Source organism: Trachymyrmex septentrionalis, unplaced genomic scaffold (assembly GCF_001594115.1).
Source record: "Trachymyrmex septentrionalis isolate Tsep2-gDNA-1 unplaced genomic scaffold, Tsep1.0 scaffold196, whole genome shotgun sequence".
Classification (NCBI taxonomy): Eukaryota; Metazoa; Arthropoda; class Insecta; order Hymenoptera; family Formicidae; genus Trachymyrmex; species Trachymyrmex septentrionalis.
This window is the reverse complement of record NW_017305135.1, coordinates 1,021,274-1,038,584: the sequence shown is the minus strand read 5'-3', so window position 1 is coordinate 1,038,584 and position 17,311 is coordinate 1,021,274. Positions and strand designations below refer to the sequence as shown.

General features: G+C 34.3%; 2 protein-coding genes across 3 annotated transcripts in view; both read left to right on the top strand.

Annotated features, from left to right (window-relative positions):
* The first annotated feature begins 5,980 nt into the window (after nucleotides 1-5,980).
* Nucleotides 5,981-8,468, top strand: LOC108747197 (major facilitator superfamily domain-containing protein 10). Of its 2 annotated transcripts, none has more exons than XM_018484523.1 (8): nucleotides 5,981-6,006; nucleotides 6,393-6,759; nucleotides 6,847-7,109; nucleotides 7,203-7,494; nucleotides 7,613-7,833; nucleotides 7,911-8,001; nucleotides 8,123-8,260; nucleotides 8,343-8,468. In XM_018484523.1, exons 2-8 carry the CDS (start codon nucleotides 6,540-6,542, stop codon nucleotides 8,432-8,434), a joined length of 1,317 nt encoding a protein of 438 aa, XP_018340025.1. In that variant the 5' UTR covers nucleotides 5,981-6,006; nucleotides 6,393-6,539; the 3' UTR covers nucleotides 8,435-8,468. The 2 variants fall into 2 exon arrangements, with proteins under 2 accessions (XP_018340025.1, XP_018340024.1); XM_018484522.1 differs by lacking the exon at nucleotides 5,981-6,006 and adding an exon at nucleotides 6,041-6,190.
* Nucleotides 8,469-9,533: 1,065 nt separating this feature from the next.
* The window catches only part of LOC108747240 (signal transducer and activator of transcription 5B), a 9,732-nt gene continuing 1,954 nt past the window's right edge, over nucleotides 9,534-17,311 (top strand). Inside the window, exons 1-9 of the mRNA XM_018484604.1 lie at nucleotides 9,534-10,029; nucleotides 11,731-11,878; nucleotides 12,931-13,087; nucleotides 13,188-13,528; nucleotides 13,623-13,766; nucleotides 13,853-14,324; nucleotides 14,448-15,123; nucleotides 15,218-15,379; nucleotides 15,460-15,697. Coding sequence (XP_018340106.1) covers nucleotides 11,751-11,878; nucleotides 12,931-13,087; nucleotides 13,188-13,528; nucleotides 13,623-13,766; nucleotides 13,853-14,324; nucleotides 14,448-15,123; nucleotides 15,218-15,379; nucleotides 15,460-15,697 — 2,318 coding nt within the window. The 5' untranslated portion in view covers nucleotides 9,534-10,029; nucleotides 11,731-11,750. The remainder of the gene's footprint in view (nucleotides 10,030-11,730; nucleotides 11,879-12,930; nucleotides 13,088-13,187; nucleotides 13,529-13,622; nucleotides 13,767-13,852; nucleotides 14,325-14,447; nucleotides 15,124-15,217; nucleotides 15,380-15,459; nucleotides 15,698-17,311) is intronic.

The following is a 17,311-nucleotide window of genomic DNA, read 5'->3' as shown; positions in this document are numbered from 1 at the left end:
TTCGTTTCGTCGATTGCGGATCACCCTGTATACTGCAGGCCTGCTGCAACGTGGCTTATGCAGGACTTTGTGCATCGCGCCTGTCGGCGATACGAACGGTACGGTTTGGCGTGGTGTGGCGACGTAGCTCTGCAGCTTGCCAGCCAGCCGGTATATAACACCGGTACCACCGAAAATTTCCTTTGTCCCTATTTTGTTTGTGTCCGTGGACTTTTCATCACCAGAGCGGCACTCACGATTCTGCCGAGAAAATTTCAGATTTCAGCTCTATCATTCTTTATAAATATTTTCTGCCTGCTTGTCTGCTCCTCTCCCCAAACCCGAGTCCTCACTTTGCTCGCATTTTCCACTCACGAGAATTTTGCTCACCAAACGGTTGCTTCTTTTAAAATTTTTAATGAATCAGAGATGATTTCTTTTTTTTTTTTACAACAATGATATGATATTAGCAATTCTCGATTTTTCAATCTTTAAGAATGAAGAGAAATCTAGAAAATTTCGTGGATTTCAATCTCAAGGATGCGAATGTATGGCGAAATGTTATTTCAAGCGGATACAGCGGTATCATTTGAAGCGGATCTTCTCTTTTGTTGTACATTAATCTTACAATTGAGAGGATGGATGGAATAAAGGCCTAATTAAAAAATCTTGATTTTATTAAAATAAGTTACTACTTTTTTGTTACACACAAATGAAGTATAGTATCAAATGAATTTATGTAATGTCTTTAAGAAGTTGCATATTACAATACTTTTCTATTACGATCGATATTATATAAAAAAGCTAATCTCTGGAAAAAAGGCTTATGTAAAATTGTGTCTTTATTCTGTCCATTCCCTCAATTAGAAAATATTCGAGATTATTCGTGTCAATAAATAATAAAAAGTAAAGCTTCCGTTCTTTAAAGAAAAAAAAAAAAAAAATGTTATAACACCAAAACGAAAAAATAAAATTTGAGTGGTATTATCTTTAATTTTTTTACGATAAGAGATACATATCTTTCTTTCCCATTGAAGAATCTTTTTATCCCAAATCAAGAAACAGCTTTAATTATTCTTCAAATAATTATTATACCATTCGCGTCAATTTGTAAATTACATATGTATTTCAATATAAAGAGACTATGTACATTCGTCGAATATAAAAATTCTCTCTATACTGAAAAAAATTTACTAATAATAGATCTTAATACATATTTCTTTGAATAACATTAAAGCAAATTATAATGGTTTTTCCATCAAATAAATATTTATTTAGAATTATTCAAATATTTATTAAAATTTAGTATTTTTTCAGTCGAAAACCATAATTTATTTGTTCAAAATTTAAAATTTATTTATAATTTATTTATGATTACTTCTTTGTGTAAGTATAATCAATTAGCAATGCACCTCAGTATAGGAAAAATAGAAAAACTATAGATCTTAGAGTTTGTAGAATAGAAATCTAAGAATAAAAGTGAAGGTAATGGTTTTTTTCTTGTCGATCCGGTTCCTTTATGGAGAAGAAGAGACAATCGTAGAAAAATAGTCTTGGAATTTCCATGCTTATTGAGAAATTCTTTTTCCCTTTTTCGCAAAGGACTACCAGTCAGGTATGAATCTTCTTTTCGTACCATGTTGCAGTGATTATGTTATATTCGATGTGGAAGATATTCGATCTTTTCTTTCCATCGTCCAGTCATTCGTCTATTCATTTTAACTTCATTCTAGAAAGATATTTAATGTTGAAATGGCAAAATCTTGAATTTTCACAAGAACAAATTGTACAAAAAATTTACTTTTTATTTCATTACTTTTGCATACTAAGTATCATTTATTTCATATTATTTCATTAAAATATATGTAATTTTAATATTTTATTTAATGATATTTGATGATATATTTGTGAGATTTTGGGTAGGCCCTGGTGAAGCACTCTAAATTTTCTGCACTATAATATAGAATCAATTTGCTATAGAGTTTATGTGTATATCGGGGTATATTCGAATGGTGTACCTAAATACCTTTGACTGTACAGAAATAAATAATTCAATAACATTTATATAGTTTCCTATGAAAATATAAAATTGTTAAATTTTGACATAGACATACATTTTTTAATAAAAAGCGTCACAAACTTATAGCATTACAACTATCATTTTTGAATGTTAGGCTTTAAGCTTTTTTCTTGTACTTTTTCAATAGATGTTTATTCCTTTTGAAATCCCAACGATTTTTTCTTCCCTATAGTTTTATTAAGATATTGGGAATCAGTGGGAATACCTACATCAGGTCAAACCTCCTGGTGGTAAGTATTATTAATGGTAGATCGACATATTTTCAAAAGGTTCTCGAATATTTTCTTTTAACGATGGTTCTCGATTGTACATTCTCGATTAAAAAATGTAGAAAATATAATGCGATCAGGATTTGTCAAAGAATTGTGAAGATATTTTAATTATTTTCAAGCGATCGTGCACTTTCGAAAATTAATATTGTGTATCGATTTCGGAATTACTGAAACGCAATGGACAACAATGAGAGATATTGAGAGAAAATATTTGAAAATATGGAGAAGCATTATGTCGGTGTTACACAACATGTTGGAGATAAAAAATTACGAATTGAAGAATCGATTAGAATTCGATCAATTAGATAATTTCAATTTTAATCCGTTTGATTCTGATTGATTGAATTCTTATATCCTTAATTCACAATCCTTAATCTTTAATGTGACACGTGCATTAAATATATATGCCGCTGATTCGACTGATTCAAGATCAGAATTTATTAAGATTGTCGCAAAGATAAGTATAAATGTAAAAAGATATCGCACTTATCCTGTATACAGTGAATGCAAAAAGTATTCGTACAGAGAAAATATTTGTTAAAAAAACTTTATTTTTAAAAAGTAAATATTCACCAGCGAGAAATGAGTCATCGAATTGATGTTGAATCAATATCGATACGATAATTTCAACATCAATTCGACATTTAACTGACGATCATTTCTTGCAGTGTAATTAACAATTTATTTCTAAAGAATAAAATAGACTGTATGTTTCTTAAAACTATACATACCAAAAAAAAATGTGTATTAATTATAAAAAATATATCATCTGAAAAATAAGCGAAAATTAAAAATTCTACTGTTTGGATGCTCAAAAATTCGTATCAATCGAGAAATTTAGCTTCTAAAATCAAGAATATATGCGAAGTTCGTTTGTTAATGTAAGAATATAATGTATTTATTGTATAATATTGCTAATTAAGGTATTTATTTTCTACAAATAACGATAAAATTTGTTCTATAAAAATATTTCCTTGCACGAATACTTTTTGCTCTCACCTGTAGACCCTTTGAAAAATAGAGTTTGATCGATTTCGGAGTAACTGAAATACACATACACAACGAGAGATATGAGAGAAAACATGGAAAACATTTGGGGAGTTCAAAGTTTGGTCAATGTCAACACCTGCCGAACGTTGCTGGCGCGTGCTTGTTTTGTTTGCACATTCGATTACCGTAATCATATATGTGACGTTGAAATATTTTTCAACTCGAGTGAAATTAAGCATCTCGAATACGGTCTAAGTATGCAGGAGATATTCATGACATTCCGTACAAAATTCTCATTAAACGCGAAAGTTGAATTACACAACGTAAAAATAACATAAAATTATCATCATCGTTATACAGATTGTGTTGAAATTAATTAAAAAAAAAAAAAAAAAAAAAGAAAGGAGGAAAGGAAAAAAGGAGCGTAAAGAGAGAATAAAAAAATAATAGAACAGATTTTCTTTGCAAAAAAAATATTCGATGTGATTCGAAACAATCTACTCCGGTATATGAAACATATCGTAATATCTAATAAATATTATAGCAAGATTGTTAATGGACGATGACCTTCAATTATATCTCATTCGAATAATCGCGTTGGAAGATATCGCCGCGGCACGGCGCCACAATTACCTCGCAAAGCCTGCAATTTCGCGAGCCTTATCGCTTTACAAGTGCTCTCGGAAATCTCGTGGGGTGCGTGGTAAGAGAGCCTTATAGACAGCCCGATACCACCGGTATAACGTCAGTAGACCGTATGGACATGGACTTTTAGCGCGGTAGGCAGGAGCTCCAGATGGCAAGCGCCTGGTGTGTACCCTTGCTGAAATTTTTCATCACGAGTACGGCAAGACGATTCCGCTGCGCCGTCGTTCCACCTCGTGCCACCTGCTGTAACACGTAAATCAGCCCCGCTCGTTAAACGCCACGATTTTCGAGCGGATACAAGCGATACGCAATTCGAATGACAAATCCTGCTCGATTCTTTGCGCGATTCAACTATTCAATTTTACCCCTTGGTCTCGAAATTCTAGAAATTCTACTTTGTACCTTGTCCATTTTGTCTTTTTGCTCATTTTACAAACTGGTAGGCTTCCTAACGGTTCTTATATTTGAGTACCATCTTAAGTACACTTTTTGAGATGTCATAAATTTCACGATGAAGCCAATGAAAGAGCCGTATATTAGTATCTTGAGATATTTTTTAAGACGACCTTAAAATAATAACAAACTATGGATATACCGTCTAGATAATAATTAGAAATGTTTATAGGAATTAGGTATATTCATTCAATTTAATTGAATTTGTAATAATACGTACTCTGCAACTTTAGTTAGTTGTTTCAAGACCGACAAATAATGATCATCAGAGCGCAATTAACTCGAGCTGAAAATTGTAAAATTTATGAAAAGATATTATTAAGCAGCAACATCTGTCTCGATCAAACATGACCTTCTTCGCCAACTCATTGTGGCAAGAAAAATATATATTTATAAGTTTTAAAATTATTCGTAGAAATTCTAGATAATTCTATTGAAATAATGATATAGTCTTGAAATTACATTTGAAAATTCAAACCAACAACTGAGATCCGACTAGGCGGACCTATAAACAATATTGACATTGACATCGATATATGCCTGTCGTCCTAATACAATAATAAGTTACGATGTAAGACAGTGATTGTAGGTCAGAGACGATTATCATATTCCCTCGGGATTTATTCGTCTTCTCGAAGGCGTCTCTACTTTGTACTGTGGAATTTTCTTTTCTAAACATAACGCATTCTGAATATACTCGCGTCCGATCGATCGCATGCGGATCGTTTCTCACGCTTTGATTTTTTTCCCTTCCGTCGTGTCGCGTAACTCGTATTTCCACGTGCACACGCATAAGGGGGAAAGAGGGATGGAGAGAGAATGTGAATCTCGCCGGCAAAAGGAGACGTGCATTACGGTTAAAAAGAGAAAGACAGACAGAGAGAGAGAGAGAGAGAGAGAGAAACAGCATCAGGAGTATTGAGTTGCAGCGAGAGAGAGCATTTAGAAACGATCGCTCGCGCGCGGCCATGCAATGTTACAGTTTGGTATGGGTTTGAAAAGATCTTTGTTCGAGCGTCGGAACGCGAGGAAGTGGGTCCGTGCACGCGCGCGCGCGCGTTCACACGCGTGCGTGCCTGCGTGTACGGGGCTACGTGCGTGAGCGCGCGCTGCCGGAAGTCAGAACGTGCATCATAATGCCTTTGGGTTAGTCTCGCCCGCTCGCTCGCTCGCTCGCTCGCTCGCACGTTCACCGGCAAATTTCTCGCTTCACTGGCAAATAAAAAAAAAAACAATATAACGATCTCTCGAATTCGCAATCGCTCCGTTACAAGAATTGACAAAAATCACCCGTCGCTTTTTCATCGCGCAAATTCGAACACGCCTGTTTTCGGCAGGCCGTGGTTTACCCCTTTTCCGCCGTTTTTTTCGTGAATCGACTAAAATTCGAGAAATATAATGCAGTATTCGCATGATTCGACGCGAGACGAATTTGCAACTTTTGCAAATATGGTCTCTACTTTACCGATGAGAGATGTGAGGTTGATTTTATCAGCGGGAGATAAGGTACGCTGCTTTACCGAATTACAATTCTCGAATGCTATAAATTAGAGATGTAGCGACACCAATCGGATGTAGATATAGGTATGTAAAGATTGATCATTTTATTAATCATCCATCGATATATCGAGCGTTTTTTTTTTGTGCTTTATTCATAGCACATTTGAATAATTCGATAGAATGTTGTACGAAGTTTACTACTGACCGTGTCACGTGGAGGATGTAGAATACAACGGAATTAGAGCCTTTCACTTTTGAGTGACACGAGGTACTTTTGACGATCTCGTGCCACGATGACGCGCTCTTCGCTCTTCCTTATTGTGCCTTATAATTTCGAGGCGAAGCTGAGGAATGAATTTTGAATAAATGACAATATTTACATTATGTAATTCGAGAATAGGCATCAATCAAATTCACAAGGATACTCGTTACATTGGCAATTAAAGTAAATAATTTACTTCCTCTGGCAGATCCTCAACGACTTGCATAACAGTCTGCGATCGTCAACTGAGTGAGATGAACATTCTGTAAAGGCAGAGGAAATTATAAAATTCAACAAAATTTATATACAAGGTTAAACATAATATAATACTGTACTGAAACAAAAAGAAGAAAACATGAATGAAACCAAGGATAATACGGTACAAGTCGTCTTTATATCCTTACTGCTAGATCTCCTAGCATTTACAATGATACTGCCACTATTACCAGCTCTGTTGGACCATTATAAGGAGATAGAAAAGGAACATGGATTGTACTCCACTATTATGAATCGTATGAAAAGCATACAAATATTCTTTGACGCACCAGATAAAGTCAGTACAGTTCTTTTTGGAGGTTGATATTTATGCTTTTATTTAAAAAGAAAATAAATTTTATGTCATATATTTTTAAAAGTAAAACTCGTCTCGTTCTGCTTAACAGGTTTCCTAGGATCTATGTACTCCTTTTTACAATTTTTGGGTTCACCAATCATAGGAGCATTATCTGATATTTATGGGCGTAAACCTTTAATGTTACTTTGTTTGATTGGCATCTCATTCTCTTATCTTTTATGGGCTCTGTCTGCAAATTTTGGTATATTTGTATTGGCCAGATTTGTAGGTGGCATTAGTAAAGGAAACATCAGTTTGGCAATGGCTATTATTAGTGATGTTACATCTCCGAAAATGAGAGGAAAGGCGATGGTAAAGAAAGATAAGCAAGCATCTAATGAATAAATAGCATCTATTTAAAATAAGTACCATTCAATTCTAAATCACATTCCCTCATTTTTGTAGGCACTTGTGGGAATAGCCTTCTCCATCGGTTTTGTTGTGGGACCAATGATAGGGGCATTTTTTGCATGGATTTCCAGTAATAATAGAGAAGGCACATGGTACGTGATACCAGCACTATTTGCGTTCTTCCTTGCCTTAAGCGACTTATTTTTTGTTACTTACTACCTAAAGGAGAGTTTGTCGTTAAAACATAGAGCTACCACTTTGGCAAAAGGATTATCTGGGGCAATTTCTTATATTAATCCTGTTGATCTCTTCCAATTTAACGGAGTCTTGAACTTGAGTCGGGAAGGTACTCTAGAAAAAAAAAATATATATTATACGTATCAAATGTATCAAAAGCGTTTTCTTTTGGAATATATTTTATTATCAATAATGTTACTGCTATCAATAACTATATTGATTTTTAGATCAACAAGACTTGAAGATATTGGGCCGAGCATATTTTATATACCTTCTTATATACAGTGGTTTGGAGTTCACTTTAACATTCTTGACTCATCATACGTTCGGATTTACGAGTATGCAACAAGGTTGGATGTTTCTTGGGATTGGATTGATTATGGCAGTTTTACAGGGTGGATGGGTGCGACATATACCTCCGAATAAAACTAAAACCATCAGCGAACTGGTAATGCTGATTTACATCAATCTTCTACATGTCTCTCAGTTGTTTATTTAATGATATTTTTTTAAATATCTTTTTAGGGATTATGGCTAATAATTCCTGCATTTATATGTATCGGTGTTGCTTCCAATGTACAAATGTTGTGTATCGGAATTTTTCTTTTCGCAGTTTGTGAGCATTATGTTTATTTCTTATTGCCGATATAAATTAGTACATTCAAATTTATCATTCAAGTACAGTATATGCAATAATACGTATTGCAGTAATAGTTGCTCCATATTATCTATTGCAGCCACTGCGATGGTTGTGACTTGTGTGATGACTTTGGTGACGCGTATTGGACCCGAACATCAGAAGGGTGTGATCACTGGTATATTTCGATCCCTGGGTGCACTGGCTCGTGCTTGCGGACCTATCGTCGCCTCTTCAGGTGAATTCGAGTGAATTGAACTTGCAAAAGTGCTTTTGTTTTATTAATTTTATTTTCTTGAGCCCACATGTTTCTATTTCAGCATTTTGGTGCATTGGAAGTACCACAACGTATTTAATAGGGGCTCTACTCCTCACGCTACCGCCCTTGATTTTGCATAGCATGCGTACTTAATAATATTTGAAATACTCAAATGTTATGCCACTCCGCTGCCTTTTTGAATCCTAAAGGATATAAACTTTATATAAATCTTTTTATATTTTTTTATACATTCTAGCTTTTACTAATTTTATACTAATTTTTTAAAGAAATTAATATTTATATATTATATATTTTGATATTTTAAGTGATAAAAATAGTGATATGAAGAAAGTAATAATTTCCATCAAATGAATGTATTAATAGATTCTTTAAGATAGTATCTAGACATCACATTTATTATTTATATCTAGCTTGTTATATACATATTAAAAGGTCTATGGATTAAATATATGTACTTATACATATATACAACAAAATTAGTTGTTATATATAACACACACACACACACACACACACACACACACACACACACACACACACACACACACACACATATATATATATATAAATTAATTTTTGTGATACAAATAACATTGTTACAGAAAGATATATATAAAATTACATTCGAGCGTTATGTGTACACGTACATTAATCTTATCTACAATTGTAAAAGTTTAAAATTGTTAATATTTCAATAAATTAAACTTTTCATATAGTACACATATATTATTATTATGTTAAAAGTTACGTCCCCCTGTGTTTTATAATGTAATTCTCAAATTCTCGTTTGCGTTTTCTTTTCACACTTTCGATACTTTCTCCGAAATCGAAAGGTCAAACCGGGGACGAATTTGCATAGACATACCGCGCGGATAAATCGTGACTTTATCGATAAAACGGTGATCTCTTTCTAATTTGTTTATCTATACAATTTGCGCGTTCGCTAGTTATCTCGTTTATTTCAATAGTGAAATAATAATCGAGCGTGCGCGGATGAGGAAAACGGTAGTCGTGGAAGAAAAACAGACTCGTAGTCGTCGTCAGTGTTGGTCAGTGTGGATGTGGTTTATCGATAAATCACAGGCGATGGTACGGCGCGGACGCGCGATCGCTTGCGCGGTGCGCATGTCCGGCGACGGTCACGTGACCCCTCCCACTGCCACGATCGCCCCCCACCGTTAATCGACGGCGCCGTTTACGGTAGGAAATTCCAAGAATTTCCACCCGTATCGGTTCATTCCGTCGTCATCCGCGTCGACCGACGGTGCCCGACGGCCTGTGATGTACGCGGCCGAGAGGACGGCCAAGGGAGCGGATTGGAGCGGAAGCGGCGGTAGGAGGATTTCTTCGGGGTGTAACTTTCGGGAGAAGGGACAGGCAAGCAGGTCCCGAACGAGCGTTATTGATGGCAGCGTGGGTGTGAGTCTGATTGCACGCAATAATTACTTCTTTCCGCGATTATTGCGCGGCCAGTGCGGATTATAGTTGTCGCATCGCGCGTCTGCGATACGTTCAAGGTCGCCGGCGCGAAACAACAACGAAGAAAGCCGAGCTGCGATAGCAGCGGCGGCGGCGGCGACGGCGGCGGCGGCGACGGCGACGGCGACGGCGGCAGCGACGACGGCAACGGCGACGATTACGCCGTGTCTATTGCGTCGTATAAACGTCTTCGCCGAAAAACATCTGTTTCCAAAAACGAGAGAGTAACAGGACCGACCAGTATCCAAGTGAGTTTCGTCGAATTCCGGAGCGGTCTTCGTTTGCTCTTTGCCCGCTATTCGCTCCGCTCTTCTCCCCCCCCCCCCCTCCCCCCTCCTTCCCTTTCCTTTCTCTGTCCCTCTTTCTCCTACCCTTCTTCTGCGTTCTTATCTATTTGCGCGTTACGTCGCGCGATACGCTTTTTTTTTCTTTTCTTTCTCGACGATAGAGCTTTTCGCGAGATTTTTGTCAAGGACTTTATCGCTCATTTTTTTTTTCTTTTTTACTTTGGAGCAAACTTTCGTTTTCGTACGAATCTCGCGCGCACGGCGTTCTTTATTCTTTCGAAGTTCCAGCGTGCGATGTCTTTTCCTCGGTGAGCGAACGAGCTCGGTCGCGACAAATTATCGCAGACGATAAAAATAAATCGGCGAGATCGCTTCTTCCTTTTTTTCTCTCACTTTTTTCAATTAGACGTATAATTATCACGATGCCGCGGAGGACAAAGACGTTTTTCGAGACGCCTTGAAGTCGATTGTTATGTAGGGTGACTTTTAGTATCTTCTGCAACTTCAGATCGAACTTTAGCAACGAGTCATAGTCCTCGATGATCTGAGTAATAACGGATTATATAATGTACCACGTATTTATTCGAATATCGGGATTCTAAAACTTTCTGATGCGGCTACAATGCGAAAGGAACGCTTGAGATCTATTTATAATGATATTCTTTTATCGCTACAACTCGTTAAGATTTAGCGACGAGATGCCGTCGATCGTTTTTGGAATTTTCTATTTTGTATATTAAGCTCTGATTTCACTCATGTAAAATGATCTTCAAAATTAATTTCAATCTCTAATTTATTCTTTATCTGCTTTTTCTAACTTTAAGAATTAGGAAAAAATAAACAGTAAGTTAAACTGATATTAACTTCAATCTCGGTTTAACTTATTCTTTATTCTTTTCTCATTCTTATGTCGGTTTTTATCAATAGTTTAATTTTAGTCTTGGTTAATTAACTAAGACTAAATTCTAAAAATTACAAAAAGATGAAGAGTAAATTGAACCGACATTAAAAGTCTTAAAATTAATCTACATTCGTAGAAATGGGCATTAAAGAGTGATTTCGATCAAATTCCAATTAACTTAATCAGCAATCAGCAAATACATAATAATCTCGAGTGTCAAGTCTGCCAAATGTATAATAATTTTGCAGACAGTGGAATTGTCTATGTAAAAATTTTGTCGCCTATAATGTAAATAATCTTTTTTTTGTCTGAACAAAGAATTAATCAATGACATAGAAACGGCGGAATTGCTTACTGCAAAATTTCCATTTTATCATTTAAATAATAAGTGTCAAGCTGTTTTATTGCCTCCAGTTTAAATAGTCTCTTCTTTTTATCAAGAAAAAATTAGCGATTTTATTCATATTAACAAAGTACTATTAATTGATCGGTTTAATTTGTCAAATAATATCCGTAATAATTTATCAACATAAAATAAAAAATTTTTGGTCTGACGCATAAGAAGAAAGATTAGATTAATGAGAGAGACGATGAATCGTGCAATTGGAATTTCTGTTGTAAGCGATTCTATCGAGTTGAATTAAAATCGCCGGTTAAATTGATTTAAATTTTTGGTCAGAGTAGCTGCACCTTTAAGTAGCTTAATCAACCGTTGAGACGGAATATTTGAATATAATGTAACGGACATTTTCTTTAATTAGAAAGATTAAAATCTCGCAAAATGGCGCTGTGGTTGAAAGCACAGCAGCTGTCGCAAGATTCTTTGCAAAAGGTGCGCAACATATATGGAGAACACTTCCCGATTGAAGTGAGACATTTCTTGTCATCATGGATCGAAGAGAAGATGTGGTAAGCATAATGTATAAGGAAAGCACAGTTTCAAATTTCTTATTTATATATACGTTTATATATAAATAAATATGTTTTAATGTATAAATAAGAAATTCTCATTGAAAAACTGTGAAAACTGCTTTAAATTTATTATATTATTAGTATATCTCGAACTCTTTGGTACATTCTCTTTTTTCTATCTCTAAAAAATATATTTTGAATCTATTCTTGAATAAATTAAATAATATTATCAGGGTTGCTACACACAAGTCTAGAAAATCGTGAAAACTGGGAAAAGTCAAGGAATTTATTATCAAAGAAAAGTCGCAAATAAGTGAGTGTCACAGACTTGCACTCTTTGGTTTGTAAGAACTGACTTAGAGCCAGTTTAAATTTCAATCATTTTTTCTTGTTTTTTTAAATTTTTTAAATAATATTTGTAATATATGTACATTTAGCTGTGCCGTTATATCGGAAAAAAAGCAAAACTTATAAGTTCGCAAAAATTTTTTAATTTCTAATTTCTCGAAAATCACTACCTATTTAATGATAAGGATAATATTTTCATTAAATATCAAAAGTTTTCCCTAAAATCAGTGATCCTCACTTTTCATGGTTTTTCTTCGTTAAATTACTATTACCTTTTAATATCGTAAAATTTTAATTTTTGTAATACTTTTTTTAAGTATTTTATTATTCTAAACTCTATTTTACTTATATTTTATTTAACTATTTAAATTATTAAACAAAATTTATAAAATTATTTAAAGAAGCACTGATGATTTTTTAAATAATTTTGTAGTAAGTTTAAGATTTGCAAAAGCTATTAACATAAATCATAGTTAAAAAAATTTATTTTATTTTTTGTTTATTTTTTCAATTTTCTTTTTAATAAATAAGTTTTAATTTTTTTTAATTTTTTATGTTTTATTCAGCTTTTCTTTCAGTCAAGAAATTCTTCAAAAAGTGATCGGAAAAAGGGGAAAGGTCAGGGAATATTTTTTTTTGCTTCTGTAGCAACCCTGATTATGTAATCTGAGGATATTATTATTTCATTGCTAATGTTGTAGGAATAACGTAGAACCAGAAAACCCACAATTTGAGCACTATGTAAACAGCTTTGTTGGATCACTGATACTCGAGTTAGAATCAAAAGCAAACACTCTTACTACGGAAGACATGTTTGTAACAAAGATGAAATTGATAGAGGCTGCTAGCATGTTCCGAGTGAGTTATATATCTCTTGTGTTTTGTTTCATTTATACTTAACTTATTTACTTTAATTGAATTATAAATGTTACATATCTCTATTGTTCTTTTATTATAGCAAAGATACAGTGAAAATCCAATGTCATTGTATAAAATTATTAGACACTGTTTGGGTACGGAAATGAAATTGGTAGCAGAAGCCGAACATTTAGGAGGTTTAATAAGCAGTGACAGGGTCAGTTTGATGATAGGCGATACGGTAACGGAAATAGCTCATCAGGTCGATATATTACGGCGAAAGACATATGAGACCGGGGAGGATTTACGAAAGATAGAACAGGAGCAGGAGTCTTTCGCTCTTAGTTATCACGAGTGTACGAAACTGAATGCCCATTTGCAACATATTGCTATGCAAGTGCAGAATCAGCAAAATATGGAGTTAGAAAAAAAGATTAGGAGGTAAAACGATTGTTTACAATTTACAATTTAAAATGTACAATGTGTTACAATTTCTGTTTATTTATGATATATGATCAATGTTTTTTTTATTTAGACAAAAAGAACAGCAGGATTTGCAATTGAGTCAAAAAGTAAACGGTGTGGTTCGTCTACGTTTGATGCTCATGGAAAAATTGGATGATATTATCAAGAAATTGAATATTTTACAATCGAGAATTCTTGACGATGAACTCATAAGGTAAAAAATGTCGATAAATATTAAAAATTAATAAAATACAGACTTTTTTTCTTTTATTGAATCATTAACGAGCTTGTTTCGTTTAGATGGAAGAGAGATCAGCAATTGGCAGGTAATGGTGCAAATTTCGCATCCAATAATTTAGATTCCATTCAGGAATGGTGCGAGAGTCTCGCCGAGTTAATCTGGCAGACTCGACAACAGATTAAAGAAGCGGAACGTTTAAAACAAAAGTTCCAATGTGAACCACCGGGCATTCGAGATACTCTTCCGAGTTTAAACACACAAATTACACAATTTCTCAGTTCACTTGTTACAAGTACTTTTATTATTGAGAAACAACCACCACAAGTCATGAAGACCAATACTCGTTTTACGAGCACGGTGCGTCTTCTTGTTGGGGGCAAATTGAACGTTCACATGACACCGCCACAAGTTAAAGTGAGCATAATTAGCGAAACGCAGGCAAATGCTTTGTTGAAGAGCGAGAAAATGGCAAAATGTGGCGAGGTCAGTGGCGAGATTCTGAATAATACAGGCACAATGGAATATCATCAGGTGCGCGAGATTTTTTTGTACTTAATGTGATAAGAAGATAGACAAGCATTTTGAAAAGCATTGCTCTTAATATCTCAATTCAAAAACTTCAAAATATCATGCTTATATAATATCATTTTGCAGGCAACAAGACAACTCTCTGTGAGTTTTCGCAATATGCAGCTGAAAAAGATCAAGCGCACGGAGAAAAAGGGTACAGAATCTGTGATGGATGAAAAATTTTCATTACTGTTTCAATCACAATTTTGCGTTGGCGGAGGCGAATTAGTATTTCAAGTTTGGACTCTAAGTTTGCCGGTGGTCGTGATAGTACATGGTAACCAGGAACCACATGCATGGGCTACGGTCACTTGGGACAACGCGTTTGCTGAACCAGGTAGACAACCGTTCCAAGTGCCGGAAAAAGTACCGTGGGGACAGGTGGCTGAGGCATTGAACATGAAGTTCCGTTCGGCGACTGGTCATCCTTTGACCGATGATAATCTCCGATTTCTTGCGGAAAAAGCTTTTCGAAGTAATGGCAATTCAGTCGGTCAGGATTATTCGAATATGTTGTTGAGCTGGGCTCAGTTTTGTAAAGAACCATTACCCGAAAGAAACTTTACCTTTTGGGAATGGTTTTATGCTGTCATGAAATTGACAAGAGAACATCTGAGAGGTCCGTGGATCGACCGATATATCCTTGGATTCATCCGGAAAAAACAAGCAGAAGAGATGTTAGCAAATTGCGCGGTTGGCACTTTCTTGATGCGTTATTCTGATTCAGAACTCGGCGGTATTACTATCGCTTGGGTTGGAGGTAAAGTATTAAAACATAAATACTATTTAATACGATGAGATAAATTCTATGTACTAAGACATGCTATAACTAGTATCTTTTTTAACGTTATCAGATCAAGCAACAGATCATGTCTTCATGCTGCAACCATTTACTAGCAAAGACTTTGCTATTCGAAGCTTGGCTGATCGTCTTGCCGATATGCAACATTTGCAGTATCTCTATCCAGATATTAGCAAAGATACTGCCTTCGGCAAATATTACACTCCATTCACTGGTAAATGTAATTGGAATGCAATGAACTAATTTTGTGATTAATTAATTAATAATAATTAATTAATTAATTAATTTACGTAGATAATCAAACTCAAACATCAAATGGGTACGTCAAGCCATATTTAGTAACACACGTACCAGGTTGGGGTGCTCTGCCCAGCATCGGTGGTCAAACGCCATCGCATTCATCTGTAACAGGTATAAGCAACAACGGTCAAAGTGGCCCGGGCGGAAGTTACCCTGCAACACCACAAACTGTATTTCCGCCACATAGTCCACCAGATCCATCTACGCGGGACACGCCATCTGTAGCATCAAGGTCAGTCTCTTGGATGTAATATCGAATCATGTGATCTTTATATGGTATTTCTATTAAATCAATTATGAAATGTCGAAATATGCCTTTACATTCGGTACTTTGTTAGTCTTGAAAAAGTAAAACGAATCTCAGATACATGATGTCCAGTGAATTAAATAAAAGACATTTTTTTTCAATTAATAGTGTAATTTTCGAAAAAAATGGTTCTCGTTTGTACTTCAAAATTGTTTCACACGCATGTATTTCTTTTTGTTTTTTTCATTACTTTCTTTACGAGATATCACCTTCTCATCGGTTGTGGCACAATTTACCGGACATCTGTACATTGAACATATCGCGCTCATTCTAGAAATGATAATCTTAAGATGAAAATTCTAAATTTTTCAATTATTATTACAAGCATATAATATAATTATGTTATTATATGTCATGAATAATAATTTTAAAATAAAAATTCTAAATTTTTTGATTAATACCATAAGCTTGTAATATAATTATGCTACTGTACTAACAGATGTTGAATCTGTTTTTGTTGATGGCACAGAAGATTTTATTTCTCATCATTTGATATTTTTTATATTGTAAATTAAAATGAAATCTTGTAATACAATACCAAAGTACATGTTACATCTCTCCGGCTTAAAGAAATGAAAATCGAAGACAATAATTTATGTGAGCTTCTTGCAAATGAGAACAAGTATTACACATTCCTTGCACTTAACTCACATTTTCATCTTCTAGATTTTCTATTTTTTGCAAAGACGGTCAGTATTTTTTTCTTTTTTTATAAGCGTTTTTTGACACAAGGAGTTTTATAGAAGAAAGATGTAATAATAACTGCGCGATTGTACTTTTTGTAAACGTTTTTACGAAATATTGTACGTTTAATATTGTAAAACTGAGGTAAACGAGCGAAAGGAGGGGAAAATGATATGCATTATTCAACGAATTTTGTAATGACTGATAGTATGTTTTGGACGATATTGGATTATTCGGATATATTGTGTCTGAACAAGGCAATTGTGACGAGAATGCAGATAAATAATCATTATTTGCTAAAACATTCAAAGTATATGTGCAAATGTATGACGCCATAAAGTAACAATCATGTTAAATTATCATTTAATATTCTTTCTCTTTTTTTAATTTTTTGCTTATTTTGCATTTTCTCATGTATATTTATTATGTGTACTCCAGTATTTTTGTCCAATAATAAGGCTTTATTCATACTATAAGTATGATAACGTCCCAGTTGCATTTTAGTTGTTTGCTGAAATTCTTTCTTCAATAAAACAAACGTGCACGCGTGCGCGTGGGCGTGCAAACAAGTAAGATTGTTCATATTAGTCAGATATTTTAATCTTGATACAATTATGTGACTAAAATATATTCTAATAATAAAAAAAATATATTTTACTACAAATATACGTTTTCAGTTTTATCGTAATATAATGTATGGTATGTTAAAATATTCAAGTATAACCGATATTTTAAACACTGTACATCTATCTTTGTTATAGTTTGTTACGATAAATGCGTTTTTCAATTTTAATACAGGCTTTCTTCAAAACAGATTGAGATTTTGAAAGTATTTTTTAATATAATTTTTTTTTA